A 21,426-nucleotide genomic window follows, 5' to 3' on the forward strand; every position below is an offset into this window, starting at 1 on the left:
ATTATTAGGAAAAAAACAACATGATTCTAAAGAAAATAAATGTGTAAAATCATATACAGTATCTCAAACTAGATGCTGAAAAAAATCCAAAACCTGTCAAAATATATATGAAGATGCAGTAAAAGGACCAAGGCCTAACTAATTAAAGAAAAGAGCTTATAAATATGCTGAGAATGAAAAATCACACACCATGTCTGACTTAGACACAAATAGAGAGGGTCAGAGGGCTCCAAGGTTATGGGACAAATTAACTGCAGGCGAGTCCCTTTTCCCGGGAACACAAACTGCCCAGCAGTGTATGGACCCTTACAGCAAAGTCTCTGTGGAGATACAGTCCAGACCTCACAATTTATCCCCCAAGAGATATTTGCCACGTTCTCTGTTGTTATTGTAAGACTGACACTGGAAGGCACACAGCAGGCCTGCATCTGTCTACCGCTTTACCCTTTCAGAGGGGCGCTAAGCTGTACTGTAACATCCAGCAGGTACAGTGATGTCCTAGCTTTGTTCCCTGGAAAATAAACCATGTGATGGAAGTGTTGAAACTATCAAAACATGGCTGTTAGTGTAGGAAAGATACTGCAGAGTATTCAAGGTAAAGACACATTTTCCAGGGTTCAGCGGCCACAAGCGAAGACAATACCCACTAGCATCACGTGATGCAGAAATGCCGCACTGGGTGCTCTGACCGAGGGAAAGCTGTATTGAATAGGTCGTCAGCTAGAAAACTACCAGTTCATTTAAGAAAGACTAATGCACAAGAAACTCCTCAAAGCGTAACAGGAATTTTGTGGGTTAAGGCCCCCAAAATCATTTACTCTTTAAATGGACTGATAATCAGGTGGAACATATAATGAAGTTAACAGATCCCATTAATTATTAAGAAAAACTGTAACATTCTTTAAGAAAGAATACGCATATAGAATCTATATAAAGGAAACAATAAAACTCTACTGAATAAAACAGGAGAATGGCTAAGTAAATTATGATATATCCATGTAACAGAATATTGGTATATATCACAAATAATATCTACGAAAAAACTGTAACATTGGAAAATGATTACAATATAATTCCAAGCAAACCAGAAGAAACTATACAAGAAGTATGCTTTCAACTCTGTAAATACATACACACACACATAACACACACATACACACATACATACACACACATACATACAATACACATACTATATATGTTACTGTTTTTATTTATTAGTAATGGGGAAATACACATCAAAAATACATCAAATGTTGAAAGAGTCCTGGGTGATAGGGATATGAGGGATTTTTAAACTTAGTTTTTAAATTATACTTTCATGTTTTTCATGTTTTGGGGAGGGGGAGGGATGACTATTTTAAAAAGCAGATGGATAAACGGCTACTTGTGTTTCCCTGGGGAGGAAAAAGGAGATAAGGCTGTACCTTATTGGTGTCACCATCCCATCCTGAGGGTCATTACCCTTAAGAAAACAAAGGTTTCTCACATCTAGTTTAGTCAGGAAAAAAAAAATAAAAGGACCATTTTTTAAGTACTGGAAAATAAGAGCACTGAACCCCCAAAGGTGCTTGTGAATCACCCTCATCACCACCCACTGCATGGCGCCCAGGCCGCGTGCTGTGGTTTAAGAAGTGCGGTCACAAATAATCGCACTGTATCTTCACGTTAACTCTGTGAGAAAGGTTTGGACCTGCCCCATTTCACAGAGCAAGGAAACAGCTGGAAGAGGGAAGTGATGGGCCTGGGCTCACACCCAAGGAAGTGGAGGGGCCAGGCTCAGACTCCGGGAGGCCCCACTGAGCCGGGCAGGCTCCAGAGAGCAGTAAGGGCGACACCAGGCTCCACACAGAACTAAGGCGGGAAGGTGGCAGTTAGGACTTAAATTTCATTTTAAATCATTTAAATTGTTTCTCCTCTTTTATCTTACTACAGGCTTCATAAGTGGGTGGACTGAATTTTGCATGAAATATCCATTACCGATGGACAATCTTATGTCTATGTTGTTTGAAACCTTAACCTACACGGTCATCTTTACAGGGGAGCAACAGGTGACATCTCTGCTATTAAGATAAGGAAGGGGAAATTCACTTATTTTTATTTTAGCTGCCTCTTTTTAACTTAAAAATGCAATGTAAGAAAACATAAGAAATAATCTCTGTATCACTTAGTTCCTTATTTAAAAAAAAAATTCTTAACTTGACTTTTTTGCCTTTCCCCACCCCCCCAGAGCATAGTTTTATTTTCTATGATTCTGTTCCTTCTGTATTCCTTGGTTGGTTGGTATTGCATATATCTCTACAGGCAAATTCAACTTATTTTTGAAACCATCTGTGGTATAAACAAATAGCAAACTATATATACTATATATCTGTATACAGAAAAGAAATGGAGTAAGAGTGTGTGAAAGAAAATGCCTCCTGGGTTTAAGAAATAAGAGAGTTGAAAGGTTTCACCTCTCTCTTTCATCACCTTCTCAGCCAAGCTCTCCTTACCCCCGCTATTGTTCTTGAACAAGTGACAGCAGCTAAAGAGGATAATAGTATAGTGAGAATATTTTCCCCATACAAATGGGAAGGCAACCTGAGAAATACTGGCAAACACAAATGCTGTGAGCTGTAGAGAAGTTGGCTTGTGAGTACAGGTGTGATAACATATGATCACAATTCTCTTTATCAACAAAACAAACTACTTCGGCAGAGATGACCTTTGCAGCTGGCTGGCTGAAACCCGCAGGAGAATCAATCCTTACCTTCCAAAAGCATTTAAAAGAGCAACTATTTCTTGTCGAGTGAGTTGGAAACCTTTCGACGGGCTGTTTTCTGGAAGCTTTTGGATTTCTTTTTCAGAGAATAGTATCTTCAGGGCAGTTCCTAAACCCTGAGTCTAAAGAAAATAGTGATAAACTTACAATTAAATTCATACCATAACTACCTTAAAGGCTTAAAGGAACAGTCACTGTGATGAGTCGGGAATGCATAGGAACTGACCTTCACCGAAATGTTACACTATGCAAAATAGTTTCTACTTCCTCATGGATTTATGCACGTGGTAAACTTACCTAAGCTGTTAAGGAAACCTGACTAGTTTAACACTTGTTGGACACATTTCACACTACTCCAAATTGCTAAAATGCCTTTTTTTAACCTAGAAAATGTCACATTAGGGTTACAATGTTCGATACGTAACCTTGAACCTATAAAGCATTCTTTAGCAACTCTTAGAAATTATTAGTGATACCTCACTTAATAATTTCTCAATTATTAGCACTAGAGAAAAAGAAAAATCTGATTTCAGTGTAGCTTCTGTTAAAATAATTCTATCTCTTGATTTTCTATGACTTATTATCTTTGTAAAACACAATAAGAGATAAAATATCAATCCTTTTACACTAAATATATAGGGAAATGGGCCTGGTTGGCAGAACTTTAATATTTGGTGATTAGGTGGCCTTCTTTTGATCACTGAAACACATTCATGGACCACAATGTCATAATTAAGACTTTTTATATAATTATACTTTATCTTTCATATAGGCATATAATATATTAATATACTCTATTTATAACCACCTTCAGAAATGAATCTGAGATGGTATCAATAGAAACATACAATAAAACCCAATCATTAACACAGAACAACAAGAACAAACGTCCTTCACATGCACACGTAACACAGAAGTTAATATTAATTTTTTCATCAATAATACAGAAAAACCACACTTAAGATTTCTAATTCAACGAACAATGAGGACATTTTAATAAAAGCTTTCAACTCCTCAGTGGGAAAATCTAAGATTAGTAATCGTTTCAAAACAGAAGTCAACACACAAACCTGTAATTTCCCCCACAATCTGCATTTGTCACATCCAACACAGTCCATTATACGGGAAATGTTCTTGAAATGTAACCGGAATTCCTCCTGCCATGCACAAAATATTTGCATTCTAATTAGATGTTTAAAATGAAACTGCATTCGTCTAAATTATAAGAAACAAAAATGCTGAGTTTATTAATGACTGAATTCTGTTTTTCAACAGTGAAGAAGAAATTTGAATTTGTATAGCATAACATGGCACATAACACAACTAACATTAATGGAAATTTATAAAATTCATTCCACATATGAATTCAACAAAGCACCAACATGTGCACTTTGAGAGACACAAAAGTAAACAATACATGGCTTTTACTTTTAAGGAACTTACCAGCTGCTTCCACTTGATACCTGCACACAACCAGTGGTGATTACAGCTATATTCTATTTTAAACAGAACATAATAGAGCTCGGTCTGAGTCACTGCTCTGTGTGAGTCTAAGAAGGTCATCCCTTCCTCTCTTAGAGCCACATGGTGTGGGCACGGGGGCTGCACCAGCGTCAATGGCTAAAGGGCGGTGCCAGGGGCGCCGTCCCAGCCCCACGTTTGCCAGGGCAGCTTCCCAGGGGCGCTGCTTCCTGGACCCTTGTATTTTGCTCTCATAGCTTCCCGCCTGGGGAGACTCCTGCCTGTGAGCATCGCACATGTTTCTATGACTAAGGTCACCTCACCTTACCTGAGGATGACACTAGTTAAGAGAAAGTTTCCTGACCTTTTACACATGGCAAACTAGGAAAATCACTGTATTGTACTGGGGTGAACTGTTTATTGCATGAAGCTAGAGGCGAGCAGCCTGAACACTCTGGTCACCCCGAGCCCTGTCCAGGGTTCTGAGGAACCGGCACCTTGGCCAAAGGGCAGGCAATAAAATAGAACATGAAACTCTTTGGCTCTCGTGTTATTCGTGTTCTTTGGAGCAGATGGAAAAATGGACTTAGGTTCTCCTTTACACACCTCTGACAAATAGCAAACAAAATGTCCTGCATGTTGTCGCTGAAAGCTAATTATTAAAACTCAGCCCTTTCTCATCCTCACCTTCCTCTTCTACAGAAAGATGATGATATAGTTGTCCTATCTATTCCACAAGGGCTCTGGGACGATCAAAAGTATCTTTGTATAAACACTTAGAAAATAGAAAGCATTACAGAAGTGAATTAACATGATATTAAATACAGTAATAGCAATATGCCTCGAAAAACAACCATAAAACAACCTTCCAAAACTATAGTTGTGGGTAAATTATTTACTTCATTTCAGAAACATCAAGAAACTCTTACAATGGAGAATCACTCAGCTAATTTATTAGTTCTTGTAGTATACCCCCATCTAAAATATCACAGGGCCAAATGTGTTTCAGAACTTTTCAGATTTTAGAAACACCGTACATACACTATTTATTATGAAACACCCCACCAGGGAGTGTAGCAACACCCCGTAACCAAATATATTAATGTTTTTTGCAGCAACATGTAAAAATAGTAACACAAAGTAGAATTTTTTTAAAAAACACTATAAATATTCTTACATCAGGTCAGGTTTTGCTAACAAATTAATTTGCACCAAACATAAGAAAAATGTTTCCGTTTTTGGAGCTTTCGGGATTTGGGAATTGCATATAAAAGATGGCAGAGTTGTACTAGAAGACGACTTGCCAGCCGATTTCAAATCCTCTTATAACATTTTAAGCATACAATGTATTCCTTAATGTACTTAATGTAAGCAAATTAAAACAAAGACCTCCTAACATGAAGTTTCATGATGTTCCTAAAATATGTCTTCCTTTTGATATCACAAGTTAACAGGTAATTTTTGCCTTTTAACGTTAGTCCATCAGGACAAAAACAATAGTTTCATAAATTGTAACACTGCATAAAATACACTTAAAAATACTATTTATTGCCTTCAAAGTGGTTAACAGCTAATGATCTTTTGAAAGACGCATCAAAACAATACACACTGTGACTTTAACGTAAGAAAACTCTCTCTCAGACTAATGCCCTTTAAAAAGTCATTCATTTACAAAGGAGCCATACTCACTGGTCATAGAAATGACTGAGGACTCACTAAGCAGTTGGTCAAAAGAGAAAGGAACTGAAAAATGTGGACAAGGGGCTGTGTGTACCATTTATTGTAAAAGGCAATCGGACCAACTTCAACAAGATGGACGATTGGGAAAGAGGGGTCAGATCCACAGGACAAAGACACAACCAGTAAACTGTTCCCCACCCCATCCTTCACTCAAGATCTTTACCTTTAATGATTTGGCCCCCTTTTTGTCACCAGCGAACATGGATTTCTCGTCAAAATGCATGGGAAAGGACCTGATAAAATGACAATACTATAAGTTACAGATGAAAAAAAGTACTATGTATTAGAGCTCTGGTAGAATTTTCTATCCCTACAAATATCTAAAATTCGTGACTTACTCATGTATAAGGTTTAGTAACAAAGAGAGGTGGCAAACAGTTCACATATAAACTATTCAATAAAAGACTAAAGCAAGATAATGACGGTTTTGTAATGTATAAGATTGTAGTGTTTTAAATTATATGATAAATATAATGTAAAAAATTAACTACAATTTATGTGAAAAGTGTGCAATGCTCTCTCAATATTTTAAAGCATTTTTAAAAATTTAATGCATAACTTACTTTAAAAACTTCTTAAACCAACATTTCTCCATGCTCATTTTAACAACCACTAAACTCCAGTTTTATAGACCCAGCATTTTTTTCTAGAATATATTCTAGAAAGTAAGGCTAATGTTCCCTTAGATATCTATCTTTATGCTAACATCCAATGTCATCTGAATTTAAATAGCAACTGGAAGAACACAAAATAGGTAGAAAGAACATGAAAGTCGCATTACACTTTGATACTACATAAAATTTAAAGTTATATTTAAAAATATAGCCTAGTCTCAAGTGTGAAAGTCTGCAGTGACGCTTTATTTTTCAGTTTAGATTTTTAGAAAAATTTTTAAATACTGCTGTTCTATTGCCATTTCCTTCTCAGTTCTAACTCTCCCTTTTCCTAACTCACTTTTCGGAGCCAGTTTTTGTTGTATATCAAGCAGTACCTCATTCCAACAGAGCAGAGAATTTCAGAGCACGGAGACTCGAGTCTTACTTTGTATCTTGAAAGATATCCAGCAGGAGGGTTTTTGTGTCAGCATCATCCTCTACATTTCCAGTGTACAGATCGACGATTGAGCGCTCAAAATATGGGGCCACCTTTGATAAAGCTCTAAGCTCAATTAAGTATAAAAAGTAGAGATTCTTTAGCCTTCTTGGACCTTCTCCCTTGGTTTCCACAGGGTCAAAGCGGCGTTTAAATTCTTTGATATTTGGTCCCCAGCTGGGCTTACCCCAGGTTTCTAAAGAGAAACAGAAATACATGATATACTTCAAATAGATAGCATTTTTCTCTCTACAGAAAATATGTATTTCCCCCAATAATTTTTACACTAACAGAAGGTAAAATTTCTATGTAAAAATCTGATTACCTTCCAGAAGATAATTTGCGCATAGATGTAAATTGATACTAGCATGAAGTCCCGATATAAGCTTATAGAAGACTCTTTTCTCTAGACATAAACCTATTCAGAAAAAGAGTGAAAAAGAAATCACATCCACTTAGATAACAGAAATACTAAAAATCCAGTACACAGCTTATTTTTCAAGTTAAGATTCAAGGACATTAAAAATAAATCAAGGGATAATATAAAATAATTAGATCAAGATTCTCTCACTAGAAAATAGGATTCTGACTTCAGAATAGAGTGAACTGAATATGATAATTTAATGCAGAATAAAACAGAAAGTGTTAGGCCACTGGACATTCAAACACTATGGATACACTTGGCAGGTCCCCATGTTACCTAGAAGACGACAGCACAGATTTGTACTAAAGCAAATGTAATTACAAAGTCACTGCTCTGGTTTGACAATGGCTGTTTCTCCTTTTCCCCTCCATATAGAGGTTTGTTCTTTGAACATACTTGGTAATGGAGGAAGAAGAGACTGAATTGTTTCTCTCCTTCCTGCAGTTCTTTAGTGTGTCTTATGAATCCTCTGCCCTGGAATTCTCTAATTCTGCTTAACCATATGCTCAACTAGTAAGGGGCCCAAACTTGGAAAACAGTTTACTATGTGAGTAGAATTGTATCAGATGGAGCCCAGGAATATGATGGAAATTTGGTGTAACCTTAAGTCACACAGCCTTTTGCTCAAAACAGAGGTCAAGATAATTCTACCACCCTATCCTACCCTTGCCTCCACTTTAAAAGATTTTCTCTTATTATAAGAGTAATATGCATTGTGAATGTACGTAATGCCACTAAATAGTAAATTTAAAAATGGTTAAGATGGTAAATTTCATGTTATGTATATTTCACCATAATAAAAAAGAAAAAAGAACACTTTTAGAAAATATTCTTTATAGAAAATTTTAGAAATAAAAATACAAAAATATGAGTTTTAAGAACCTACTAGATGTAGAGCAATCAGCTTCTTCCCTACTTTACCACCCAACAGGATTTTTTTGTTTTTGTCACTTTTACTTTTGTTTTTAGTTTTTAACACTCTCCCCACGGTGGGAAAATGGGCTTCAATAATGGAAACTAAGAAGTAACCTCATTTATATGCTGAGGGATCTTTAAAATGTTAGAGTAGGTATGTGGATTACTTGGCATGTTTTTAACATCTTTTAGATCACCAATTTACTCCCTCTGTGTTCTAACATAGGTGGTGCTGAAGAAAGCTGTTCCTAACAGGAAAAAATGATGCTTTTGAGATCTCATTCCCTAATTCAGAATTTTTGCTAGAATATTCTCATTGTCATGGGTGGAGACCAAAAGGTGAAAATTATATTTTGTAATTTCCTCCTAAAAGTATATAGCCAATTTGGAATATTTACAGTAACAAGGGATACAAACTATCTGAATAAATTTGTTAAAACATTAGGTACAAATGTCTCCTCTCGTAAAACTGCTGATCAAATTTGTTATCGAGTAGCAAAATGATCAGATTTCAAATTCTTTCTCTTTCTTTTCCTTCCCACCCACCTCAGTGAGTAGAACTTACTTACATCTAGTAAAATGTCCGGGCTAGAGAAGGAAAAACAGTCAAAGCAAAGCTTGTGAAGATTCATAGGCCTAAATATGAGACCATGAAAACCTAGGAGGCAATTCTAATTTGCAAAGTCCACAAAGCCCCTTGCTGAGATGGGGATGGGGAAAAGTGAGGTGAGAGGAGTAGAATGCATTTCCATAAACGTGAAAATCAGGTAACTTCAAGTAAAATGGTAATAAAAGTATGCTGACTGGTGTAACCAAATAAGACACATGACACACTTAGCAGGAAATTGCTGGACAGCTGCTTCCGCCTGCAGGCTGCTGCCAGGCCCGGGGCTACCTCTGACAGCTGAGGTCCAAGCAATGCCTTCAGTCCCACGCTTAAGTCAAAAGGAAACCCCCCCACCCTCATTCCTAACAATACAGAGCAAATTCAACTATCCCACTTCGAAAGTGATCCTCTTCTCCTTACGCATTTCATTTCATTCAAATTCATTTTCAGCAATTGAATTATAGGACACTGATAACGTTCTTTCACAAAAGGGTAGATTTACTGTGCTATCTGGCCTGCGGACATTGCTTAGTGGTTTTCAAGGGAAGTTTTACAGGCATGATCTAATTCACAGTTGGATGGCTACTGACACTCTCCTGCCCCAGATGAGGAAACTGAATCTCAGAAAAGTTGAGTCAGTTGCCTATTTATAAATAGGAGCGCTCTCCAAGCCCGTATCAGCACTTAGGACTCCCATCCATCGGACCCTAGGAGGGTGGGTGACACAGCATGCCCTAGAATCCAGCATTGCCCAGAAATATCATCCTCTTCCTCTGTTACCAATACTCAGAGTCTGACCACCTCTTTTCACCTAAATATTACTTTTCACAATTTATATCTTTAGAATAAAGCTAATTAAACAAAGCTAAGCATCTTCTTTCACATAGGTCATTTATCAATACAACTCCTAGCAGTATTTGCACATTAATAATGTTTACCTTAATAATGGCCAATATATGCACACAGTTCATTAAAAACAGAGAGAAATCATGTTCATAAGATAACATGACTGATTAACAAATTAGAATTAACTACTTAGTTTAACTCTGTAGACGTAGAGTTCCTATCAGGTTATAGCTACGAAATATCAATTTTCCTGTATCATTCAACTTTCTTATCTTTCATTAATATAGTTTAACTTTTGGTTTCATACATTAAGAGCAATTTGATACATTTCTAAAAAGCATCATATATCTGGTTGTTAAAATTGTACAATGTTTCAGCTTTCCATGAATAACATCTTATATTTTCAACACTAGAAAATACTATAAGAATGCAAAGGCAGCTAGTACATTGGGATCTATACTGCTTTACACTTTAAGTAGAAAAGTTTAGCCTAAACTCACATGTGTAAACATGTTTAAAACCTTCTGAATTCAAATTTACCTTCCCTCAATTTCATATATAAAAAAGTACTTCCTTCCAAAAAGAACATCTCTACTTTAAAAACTAGGTTTGCATAATGGTTACGAGAAGATGGTTTGGATGGGCATGACATACAAAATGGAAACAAGCCCTCGGAGCCAGTTATGGAAACCTGATGACAGTGTCTGCCCTGTGTGTTTCCCCATTGCTTGTTTTGGCTGACCAATAGCCTCAAAACTTTCAATAACTGCATCTGAAAATATAATAACTTAAAACATGTTATTTTTCTTTCAAACACTGTCAAATTTATTTGTCTAGGTAATGAATCCTGAAATTTACAAAGACATATTCAATACATTTTTTATAAGAACCCACTAAATTTAAAACATTGACATAGTTTACCTTCTAGCCATGTGTAGAATGATTCTCCTTAAAAAAAGAACAACACACACACAAAAAGAATGGGGTTAAAATATTTTACATAGTCATTTATATATTAGAATTAAGTCTATACAAATTTTTATGACAGATTAAGGAATATCTCTAGAAATGTCCACTGTTTCATGTGAAGTAGAAAAATAGACATATGGTTCTAGAAAATAAAGACCCCAAATAATTTAAGTATTGGTAGAATGTTTTTATAAATGATATTTTGATTAGTAAAATTTTTAAGAAAACATTTCAATTGAAATCTTACGTAAATCTTATTCACTAGAAGGCTTAAACATTCATAAGTATGTGGCGAGTTTAACACTCTTAAATTAGCTTTTGATGATTACTATAGCACTCTTTAAAACTTCCAGAAAAATAGTGAACTATAATTATTACAAGAATCAAATTATTAATTATTCCATTTTTCCTGATCCAGTAAAACTAGGTAGATTTCCTCAATTACCTAAGACTACTAAGTTTCAAGGGATAATTTAAAATTTTCAAGATAATTCTTTAGAAAAGTTAATGACCAGGATACGGAAAGGCCTGACTTATCTGTGTACTAATGATAAAAGCACTTTCTAGACCAATACTGTTGCTCTGACTGAAAAAGAAAATGACAGTCAATAAAGATAAAAATAGTTAATGCACTTCCTAAATTACCTATCCTTTTTTAATTACAAAAACTCAACACACAGATGAGCCAAACAAGGAGTCTAGGGGATAAATTAGATGGTGGGGAATTACTTTGCCTCCTGAGAGTCTACACACTTTGCGAAACACAAACATCGTCCTACAGATTCATTCGTTCAACATCCTTTTTACTAAGGATCATCCATCATTATCCCACTTGTTTGTTCAAAAAACCCCAACAGCTAACAGGGAAGTCTAGCTCCCAAGGTCCTCGGTAACCTGGCTTCTACTCATCCTTCTAATTTAAACTACCCCTACAGAAAGTCTCTCCTCTGCTAACAGGGTCTCCCTAAACATGCTTGGTTTTTCCTTTCTTAGCTCCTTGGTCCATAGTATTTCCTCCAAATAGCACATACTCTCCAATTCTACTGGCTGAACTCTGCCCCATGATTCAAATTTCATCTCAAATGCCACCTCCTCCAGGAAGCGATCCCAGATCACTCCAGTGAAATATGACTTGTTCTGCCTTTTAAGAGCTATATCACCTACTGTTTGTACTGTGTATGTGCAGTACTTCTTTACCATTATCTGTGTATACTGCTTACCATTCCTGCTCCTAGAAGGAAGGCATCATGTTTATACATATTTCTGTCATGTACATCAGTGCCCTTGAACATAGATAAGTACACATCCATTTGAAATTATCATTTTGGCTTTTTTGAAGCACCTTATGACAGCTATTCATTCAGTAACCTGGAGTAACCAACTGTTGATAAATTACTATTATGCATCAGATTAAATATTATAATGATAACTGAGGTTACAAGTTTCAAAGTCAGTAAAAAAATTAAGTCACAAGACAAGTTATCTGGCTGAACTATCTTAACTTTTTTGTTCAGAACATATTTAAGTAGATTATAATAACCAGAAAATTGGGAAGTTGGAATGTGATCATGGTTCCTATACTAAACATTTAGGGGAAATGGTCTTTATACTTTTCTTTTTGACATAGGATAACTTTATATTATTAAAAATACTCATTTTTTGTCACCATTCATTGTTATTTTCTGGGGGGGTGAATAAGACAAACTCTTTTGAATTAGAGGAAAAATCAAATGTTATCATTAACACAAACACGCAGAGACAAGAGTTTTAACTCACCATCATCTTCTCCTGAAAGAGAAAATAATAGACAAGATTTTAGAAAATGTCTCCCAGTTCAGATTCTAATCCTATTTATTTTAACATGGAATTAAAACTTCCCGCATGTTAAACTATTAATTATACATGATAGTCATCCTGCAAACGAGACTTTATAATCAGAATATCGGCCAGAAAGTACAAGATCTGCACATACGTTTTATACAATAAATAATATTGGAAGGCAACTAAAAATGACCATAAAGACCACTAGTTTCAATAATTAACAAATATACACAGTCACCCCTTTAACCATCATGTACACAACCCTCCCTGAACACGACGGTTTCCATGCTAGAATAGCACACACACACGCACCTTAACAAAAGTACTTCCCAAACTGGAATCAGTGAAACCCACTGCATTTCATTTTTGGAAAAAAGTTCTGTTGTTCAAAAACTGGTGGAAAGCTAGTTGTAGAAGCCTGTGTATGGCTCAGGCAGAATGGGGAAGAAACCGAGGTCAGACTATTAAGAGCTGCTCCTCCACAGCTGGCAGTTCCGATGGAGAGAGCACACAAACTGCACTGGCATGAGCGATTTCCTTACTTCTGGAGTCCCACCTTCAGCCAGGGCTCAGTCTCGTCCCTACCTAGTCTTCTGTCTCCCTCTTTCATATCCTTTTTCCTTCTTTTCTCCTCTTTCCTCCCTCCATCTTTTTCTATATAGCACTCTTCTTTCTAACAGTTTCATGTCTCTAATTTATCATAATATGGAATGAAGTATTTCTTAGGACTTGATGGTTTTATGAAATGAATAATTATATTTTCTCCTTTATAAGTAAGTGATATTGTTATTCAGCTATAAGAAAAAAATGAAATCTTGTTATTTGTGACAATATGGATGGACCTCGATGGCATTATGCTAAGTGAAGTAAGTCAGACAGAGAAAGACAAATATGATCTCACTTATATGTGGAATCTAAAAACAAAATAAAACCAAAAAGCCAAACTCAGAGATACTGAGAACAGATGTCTGGTTGTAAGAGGTGAGGGATGGGGGCGTTGGTGAAATGGGTGAAGGGGGTCAAAACGTACAAACTTCGGTTATAAAATACGTAAGTAATGGGGACATAATGGACAACAGGGTGACCACAGTAAAATATTGTGTATCTGAAAGTTGCTGAGAGTAGATCTTAAAAGTTCTCATCACAATAAAACAAATTTGTAACTAATGTCTGGTGACGGCTGTTAACTAGACTTACTGTGGTGATCATTTCATAATATATACACGTATCAAATCAATATGTTGTACACCTGAAACTAATATAGTTATATGTCTATTATAGCTCAATCAATTTTTTAAATCCCAATCCTTAAAAAAAAGTAACTGATCATAGGAAAGCTCTAGCAGAAGACCTTCCAAACTCTGTCCTGTGTAACAGCATGGAGGCAGGTGGGGAACTTCCCATTTCGCTTTATGTAACTGTTGTAGTGTTTCAATTTTTATAAAATCTTATAATAAAAACGTAAGCTGAAAATGAAAAGTTATGAAGTAAGGGGTAAGAAGCACACCTTTTCCATGACCCAATTCCTTTCTGCAGGCAGTCTGAGAATGGATATGGATCTGGGGAAGAACATTTGCCACATTGTGGCAGAGCGAGTGACTAAGAGCCGTCCATTCAGTCCCCCTTTCTAAATCTCTTGGGTTCTCAGAAATGCATAAAGATACAAACCTAGACCAGGAAACCCAAGTTCTTAAATCAGTCCTGGCCTGAAGAAAACTTTAGATTGGCAAGTCCGTCACAGGGCTGCTCCCGGGGAGGGCTCCTCGCTGACCGGACTGAGCATGCGCCCGGTAGTTTTACACTAAATAACCTCCAACTGTCCACAGCAATGCTGTCCCCCAGAGAACGCCAGCCATGTATGTGGTTTACGTTTCTTCCAGTAAAAATTTCTAACGAAATATTTCTAATGTCCACATTTTAAAAAGTAGAAGGTATACATGAGCTACCATACAACAAGAGTTGAAGTAGTCCTACCAAAATGATAAAGTTCTGCTTAATGGCAAAAGTATTTTACACCCTTCTGTTTTTACATTTAAATGAACTAAAACTAAGTGTACAACTTAGTTGCGCCCTCGCCACACTTGATGCGCTTGGCAGCCCGACGTGGCAAGACGCCACCTGCCTGGACAGTGCAGCTCCGAGCGGCCCAACGACCCGGAGCTGCTCTGCATCCTTATGAGTTAAAGTGCGGACGGAACATGGGGCAGCACCCTGGGTGTCTCCGGCTCACCAAGTTTCAGAAGCACGCCACAAGCCACTGGTTCTCAAACTTGGCTGCACGCTGGAATCTGGAGAGTTGAAAAAATACCAAGGCCTGGGTGTAGTCCCAGAGATTCTGACTTAACTGGTGTGGGATAGGGCCTGGGCATCCAGATTTAAGAGTTTCCCGGAAAACCTCTGATATATATGGACTACTCATGTATTCTAATCAATTTTACATAAGGTTCCTCGCTTAGGGCCTGCTATGTATCAGACACGCAATAAAAACATGTAGAAGTTTTGAGGCTTAACTATGTTATACTTTTGACCATTCAAATAAAGCAAAATATAAACTAGTTTCTCAAATTAAGTTTAGTTACAAAGACATTTTGTAAACAATTGCTAAAAGCATGAAAATGTATGAGAAACCCACCTCGGCTGGGTGCCAGAGGATTTAAAGGACGATAAACAGATCGAGGCCTGAAAAAAGAAAAGCACAAAAACATAAAACGGTTTGAGTTTGTTACATAATTTTTTTCCAACAGAAACACTCTCCTTCCTCCTCCCTCCACCCCCCCACCCCCTCCCAGTTACTTGAAACAGTTTTCTTCGTAGATGCTGTTCCAAACTCTCCATGCAGACGGCCCTTTGTAGCCAGTGTAACGCTCAGGGTTCAGCAACAGGTCTACATACTGAGCAGTGGGAGACCTCTCATCTGAACAAGAAAATTCGAAAAACCATCCCTATGTCAGTCACCATCCATCTCAAGTTTAGCATTACAGAGCAGACAGGACTACCAAAAGTCTGGAGAAATGCTACACTTTTCAAGTAATCTCCAACTTCAACGGTATAGTGGTGAGCACACTTATGAGTGTACTTGGCCCTGGATTTGTAGTAACTTGGACGAGAAAGAGGAAAAACAACTCCCTTTCCTCTGGACACTCAGTGCTCTGAAGCCATGTCGTGGCCCTTCTCTTATTAGAGGCATTCGCTGTTTTTTTCAGTTTTTCCACCAGGATTGAAAAGACCTAACAGAATCATCACCTGTTTTAATATTCTATTTTTCTCCCCTACATATGTATCTACCTAAGCACATGCTTGGAAACACATATTTTGTTAGCATATATTGTATTAAAAATAGAGATAGTCTCTACTTTTGACTTATGAAGTAAATGGCTCAATAACTTTGTGATTCAAATTTGATCACGCATACACATACAATGGTCTAGTTTTACAAAGTTACAATTTATTTTTACTAATGCTAACATATTAAAGTGCTCCCCCCAAACCAATACAGTAGGCATAATTTCAAGAACTTGTTAAGACATTTAAAATTAAATAACCATTTTCCATGTTGAAACTTAAATGAGTATTTACTAGATCTCCACTATTTGGACAACATTTTAATAGAGATCTCTGCAGGATACAAAAGATAAAGAAAAACGGTCTGCATCACTGAGGCCCACAGTGTAGGCAGAAAGGGAAACACATGCTTTCCCACCATGGCTATGCTCACAAATGCCTGAGCATAATACATATAAGTTGAGGTGCTATGTATGTTGGCACAGATGCTTTCCTTTATTTACATGCTTCCTACCTTTTGGTGCCATGAGATTAAATCAGTAGTAGACAGGCTCCTGACTTAAAATAGTGGCCAAATATGGTCATTAAAATATGGTTCCTCTTCAATACCTGGCAGTATATTTTCCTGTCAGCCAACAATATTCACAGGACATTCAATGACCACATATTGGGGTTACCCATAATGATAAGGGGAAAATGGCACCCTGATCCATGCCTTCTAAGAACTACTCGGTACGTTCGTGATTCAGGAAGAGCACAAAGATAACTACAACTTCTTATCACTAAATGCGCTGTATCCAACTTATACACAACGGAAACACGATTTTGGAGAATACTGGCTGTTTCTATCCCTAACATTGTACAGATATTCCACTCCACAAGTTAAGGCACAGAAAACAGTTAATTTATAGATGGATAAATGGAAACTGTCCAAGGTCATAGATTGAGTCAAGACTTAAAAGTAATAATTCAACTTTTAAAATCTTAATTAGAAAATAAAGATTCAAATTATGAGTTAATAAAAGTACGGCTTTTATAGTAAAATTCCAACAAAGAGTTCTACAATTCACAAGTTTCTGTTACATATTTTTAATTTCTTTGCACTGGTCTTGGTTACATTCATTTGCACAATTGATTCAATTACGTATATAGGCTTTACGAATATTAAACACACATAAATATATATGTACTGACATATATATGTACACATGTATAAGAATGTGTGTGTGCATGTAAGCCTACACATAGGTAGAGTCACCTATGAATTTACAGATTTGACTAGTATCTCTTCGCCCAACAAAAGCAATGAAACAACTAATAAAGAAAAACAACTAGATTCAGATATTAAAGTATAATGATTTAAAATGCATTTTAAGGGAGCAGACAATCACAGGAGTAAAATCAATTAATCAATTCCAGTAATTTTTAATTACTTTCTTAAGCAAAATTTACATTTTCAATGTTCTCAATGTATTATTTATTTAATTCAATCAAGAGTTGTTTGATCATTTTTTAATCCCTTTTCAAATCATGAAAAAGGTGGGTTTTGTTAACCTATAGAAGGGGTTAGTGAACTACGGGCCCACAGGCCAACTCTGGTCTGCTGTGTATAAAGAAAGTTTCATGGGAACATAAACCATGTCATTTGGTTACAGGCTGCTCTCACACTATTACAGCAGAGCTGAGTAGCTGCAACAGAGACCATATGGTCCACAAAGAACATTTACAATCTGTCCGTTTACAGAAGAGGAGTTTTATCAACCCCTGACCTATACTGAGAAGAGTTTCATCACATCCAGAGAGAGGAATGTGTGTGGGAGAAAGCCCCCTCTAGAGACACCAGCGCTGGTGCCCATCTGTACCCCTGGGGCCACCTGTGACACGATTTGAACGAATTTGCTCCTCATCTGTAACTTCCACCAGTACAGCTATATTACTCATTCAGCTAATTCCCTTTGGGTCCCTACTCTATCTTCCTCCCAAAGAGTTTTCTCTTCTTCTTTCCTCTACCAAGCTGCTGCAAAGCTGTTCTTTCTATTTGACCATGCTAACCATTGCCCAAGGATTCAGGAAACCCACTGAATCAAAATATCCAATTCTGGAATCCATCAACTTGAACTATGTTTTTTCCTCCTTCTCAAGTACACTGAATGTTCTTGTCACTGTCCTACTTTAATGTGTCATGAGGCTACACTTCACTTTCCAGGGCGCTAGACTCTCCTTCCTGCGTCCTAACCCCGATACCTCTTAGAACATCATGGGAGCACCGGCCCCTTAGTGTGCACGCTTTTTGCTTATGGACACAGATCAGAAATGCTGAGATACAGACTCAGAACTGAGCCTACAACCCCCCATCACCAAGTCTATCCCAAATGCTACCACCCACTGTTACAACATGATTTACTCAGTGGAAGAGAACCTATACTTTATAAAGCTCCCATGTAATTTCGATGCACAGCCAGATTTAGAAACTACTGTTTTAAACAATATTTTTAATTTATTAATGAACATGTTTTAAGGGAAAATATAACAGTAACAATCGAGCACACTGTGTAGGTTATTTATGAACCAATGACTTCATTCGACAGACAGTTACTGCACATGGCCCACGTCTGTACCAGGCACTGGGGGTATAGCAGTGAACCAAAGGGACAAGGCGCTTGTCCTCAAGTGGCTCACGATCTATGGGGAGGACAGACAACAAACCTGAACTAAATAACGTGCCAGGTACTCTCTGGGAGAGACAGAGAGCGACAGTGGTTACTATTTTATCTACAGAGTGACAGCAGCCTTTGGTGAGGTGACATTTGAGCAGAAACCTGAAACAAAGGGAGCCGTGCACAAAGACATCAACAACAACAAAACATTGAGAGGGGTGGGGAGAGCAGCTTACCTTGAACTGCTCAATTATTTAAAACCCTACTATTTGATCTATAGGGATCATCTTCCTTTCAAATAACAACAGAACCAGCAACAAAACAGCAGGGAGCAGGGCTGTATGGATATAGTCCAATCAACTGGGGTGAAGCCTTTAGATTTGTTTTAATCCAATGATTTTCGATAACTGAAATCACTAAACACTACTCTGAGCAACTCTGACAGTATGTTTTGTAATTGTGGGTCTAAGTCACGGGGACACACATGAACAGTACTGCCCAGAAGGGTAGTGGGAATCCAGCTGGGATCATGGTTTTATGTGTAAGAACTACATAAAATATACAAGCTACCAATTATTTTAATTATGTAATCCTAAAACTGTTAAAGGATTTTATTTAAACTCTTATAGGATATCTCTTCCACTTTTACAGATTACGAAGCTAATGTTAAAAAATGAGTTAAGACTATTGATGATAATGGAGCACATCAACTTAAACAGAGCAAGTGATCCCCGAGTAGTATTTTTCATTAAATACTTATAGAGAAATACATATTCACATTATATACTATACGAGAAATATATACATTCACAGAAATTACTTTTTAATCTGAAAGCCTATTAAATAAGCACTACTGAAAATTTTTTATTTTAACCAAGGAATAGGTAAAATGAGAAATTGGAAAGAAGTGACTATGAGTGTTAAACACTCAAATATAATTAGAATGACAAACCAAAAGGCACATGAAAGAGTAAGCAGTGACGTGTGGGCTTAACCTGGGTACAATGGCTTGCTTTGATAAAATCTGCCAATTCTAAGTATAATAATGGGGTATTTTATTCATTGCCCATTTATTATATCCAGAGACCCAAAGAAGCGTTGCTCAGATTTCTTAAAAATTGCCCTGCTGAACCATACAGACCGTGGCAATAACATTTCATCTCCCAGCATCTTCTCAATTCACCAGACTATTGTAGCTCATTGTAAATTGTTCCTAGATTAACAGCACAGTTCTACATGAGTCTTTTAAAAACCCTTTGAAAGCAGTATGACCACTCCAGACACTTTAAAAGCTCAGAAGAATGTCTGCTGTCTGTTTCCAACTATGCATGCTTGAATCCCAAATTCTTTTCCACCACCAAAAATATAACGATCCCAAGGTACAAGGTAAAATTAGAGGCCAAACGAGTGATTTAAGCCTACTCACACAATTCTTGGGAATATCCTCCTACAGATAAAATTTCTGAGTCACTTCAATTACTTTCTTTTAAGAGAAGTGGGAGTTATCATTGAACAGTGCCCTGTCTTTGTACCATTCCAGGGGCTTCTGGGAAAGAAGGCTGTGGAGAGGTCCAATTAGACTTCCAAAGTATTGGAAGGTGTCTTTATGATAGTTGTTGAGACCTCCAACAAATTCCAGTGTGAACACTGTTACAGTATATTCACAGAACTGTAAATTAGTGGCTTGAACTGGAGGTCCACAGGAGATGGGGTGTCATAATGGAAAGAACACAGGTTTTAGATTCAGCCAGATCTGGAATGAATCCTGTCTCAGCTTCCTGCTCTTGTGTGGTCTTGGGCAAGTTACTTAGTCTTCGAGACTCACTTTCTTCAGATATGAAATACTACACACTTAATAAGGTAGCTGTAAAGATCAGAAGTAATGTACTTAAGGTACTTAGGACAGGGCTTGGAAGACAGGCTGTCAATAAATGCCATTCTGAATAATAAGATCCACATAGAGACATCCAGTGCATTAAAGCCATAACTCTGTTGATATTGTAATTGATTTCAATGTCTTATAAAAGGGTTCAAGTTAAAATAATTTCGATAAAATAGTTCATTTTATTACCGTCAAGTTCACAAAAGTGATCCTGTGAATCATCATATCTTGCCCAGTCAATGAAAGCTTCTTTGCTTTGATTACTAGAGGAAGAATAAAAAAGAAAATGATTAAATTTGGAGATGAAAATTTTAACACTGTATTCTAGTGTAATTAAAACCAGATAATATGAGGTCACTTCTTTTTTAATTAGATGGTGTCAGAAATTCAGTTAGAGGTTACATGAAGGAATGATGAAACAAAGTATATGAAAAACATAGATACTAATTTCCATGAGTGATTTATATTTCTCAACTATATTAAAACTATTATTAGCCCCAGTCAACATTAATTACTTGGACTAGAATATTAATTTACAAATATATATAAGATGTAGTTAAACACAAAATTCAAGCTGGCCTTCTCAATTGACTAAGAAATTATAGGGAATATTTATTATTTTTTCCTAAGGTAGGAATTAAATTTACTTTCATAATTCTTTTAACTTAAATTGCTTTTGTACTTATAGAACCCAAAATACCAAGAATTGCATTTCTAGGATCTCCCATCCAACGTGGTATTCACTGGCTACAAATGTCACTTTTATTATGGTACATCATTCATTTTACATACTATTAATACCTCACATTTAAAAAATCTATGAATAAGAAACATGACTTGGAAAACTGATAAAGGAACGACACTCATTCAAACAAACTTTGACCTGCATTCACTTTAACCTATATTCTCTGTCTCGAGTATGTGATGGCAGCACCTATAAGTATTACTACCCTTCTTTATTCGCTA

The 21,426-nt window shown here is 36.7% G+C and overlaps 1 protein-coding gene across 1 annotated transcript in view; it reads right to left on the minus strand.

The window, feature by feature from the left end:
• The window catches only part of ERO1B (endoplasmic reticulum oxidoreductase 1 beta), a 50,377-nt gene that overhangs the window by 3,844 nt on the left and 25,107 nt on the right, over window positions 1-21,426 (minus strand). The window contains exons 6-15 of the mRNA XM_019746996.2: window positions 20,650-20,723; window positions 15,433-15,553; window positions 15,272-15,318; window positions 12,595-12,606; window positions 10,771-10,797; window positions 7,383-7,475; window positions 7,007-7,253; window positions 6,129-6,198; window positions 3,835-3,921; window positions 2,753-2,886 (exon numbers count right to left, since the gene is read on the minus strand). Of these exons, the coding sequence (XP_019602555.2) occupies window positions 2,753-2,886; window positions 3,835-3,921; window positions 6,129-6,198; window positions 7,007-7,253; window positions 7,383-7,475; window positions 10,771-10,797; window positions 12,595-12,606; window positions 15,272-15,318; window positions 15,433-15,553; window positions 20,650-20,723 (912 nt within the window). The remainder of the gene's footprint in view (window positions 1-2,752; window positions 2,887-3,834; window positions 3,922-6,128; window positions 6,199-7,006; window positions 7,254-7,382; window positions 7,476-10,770; window positions 10,798-12,594; window positions 12,607-15,271; window positions 15,319-15,432; window positions 15,554-20,649; window positions 20,724-21,426) is intronic.

The sequence above is a fragment of the Rhinolophus sinicus genome, linkage group LG12 (assembly GCF_036562045.2).
Source record: "Rhinolophus sinicus isolate RSC01 linkage group LG12, ASM3656204v1, whole genome shotgun sequence".
Taxonomy (NCBI): Eukaryota; Metazoa; Chordata; class Mammalia; order Chiroptera; family Rhinolophidae; genus Rhinolophus; species Rhinolophus sinicus.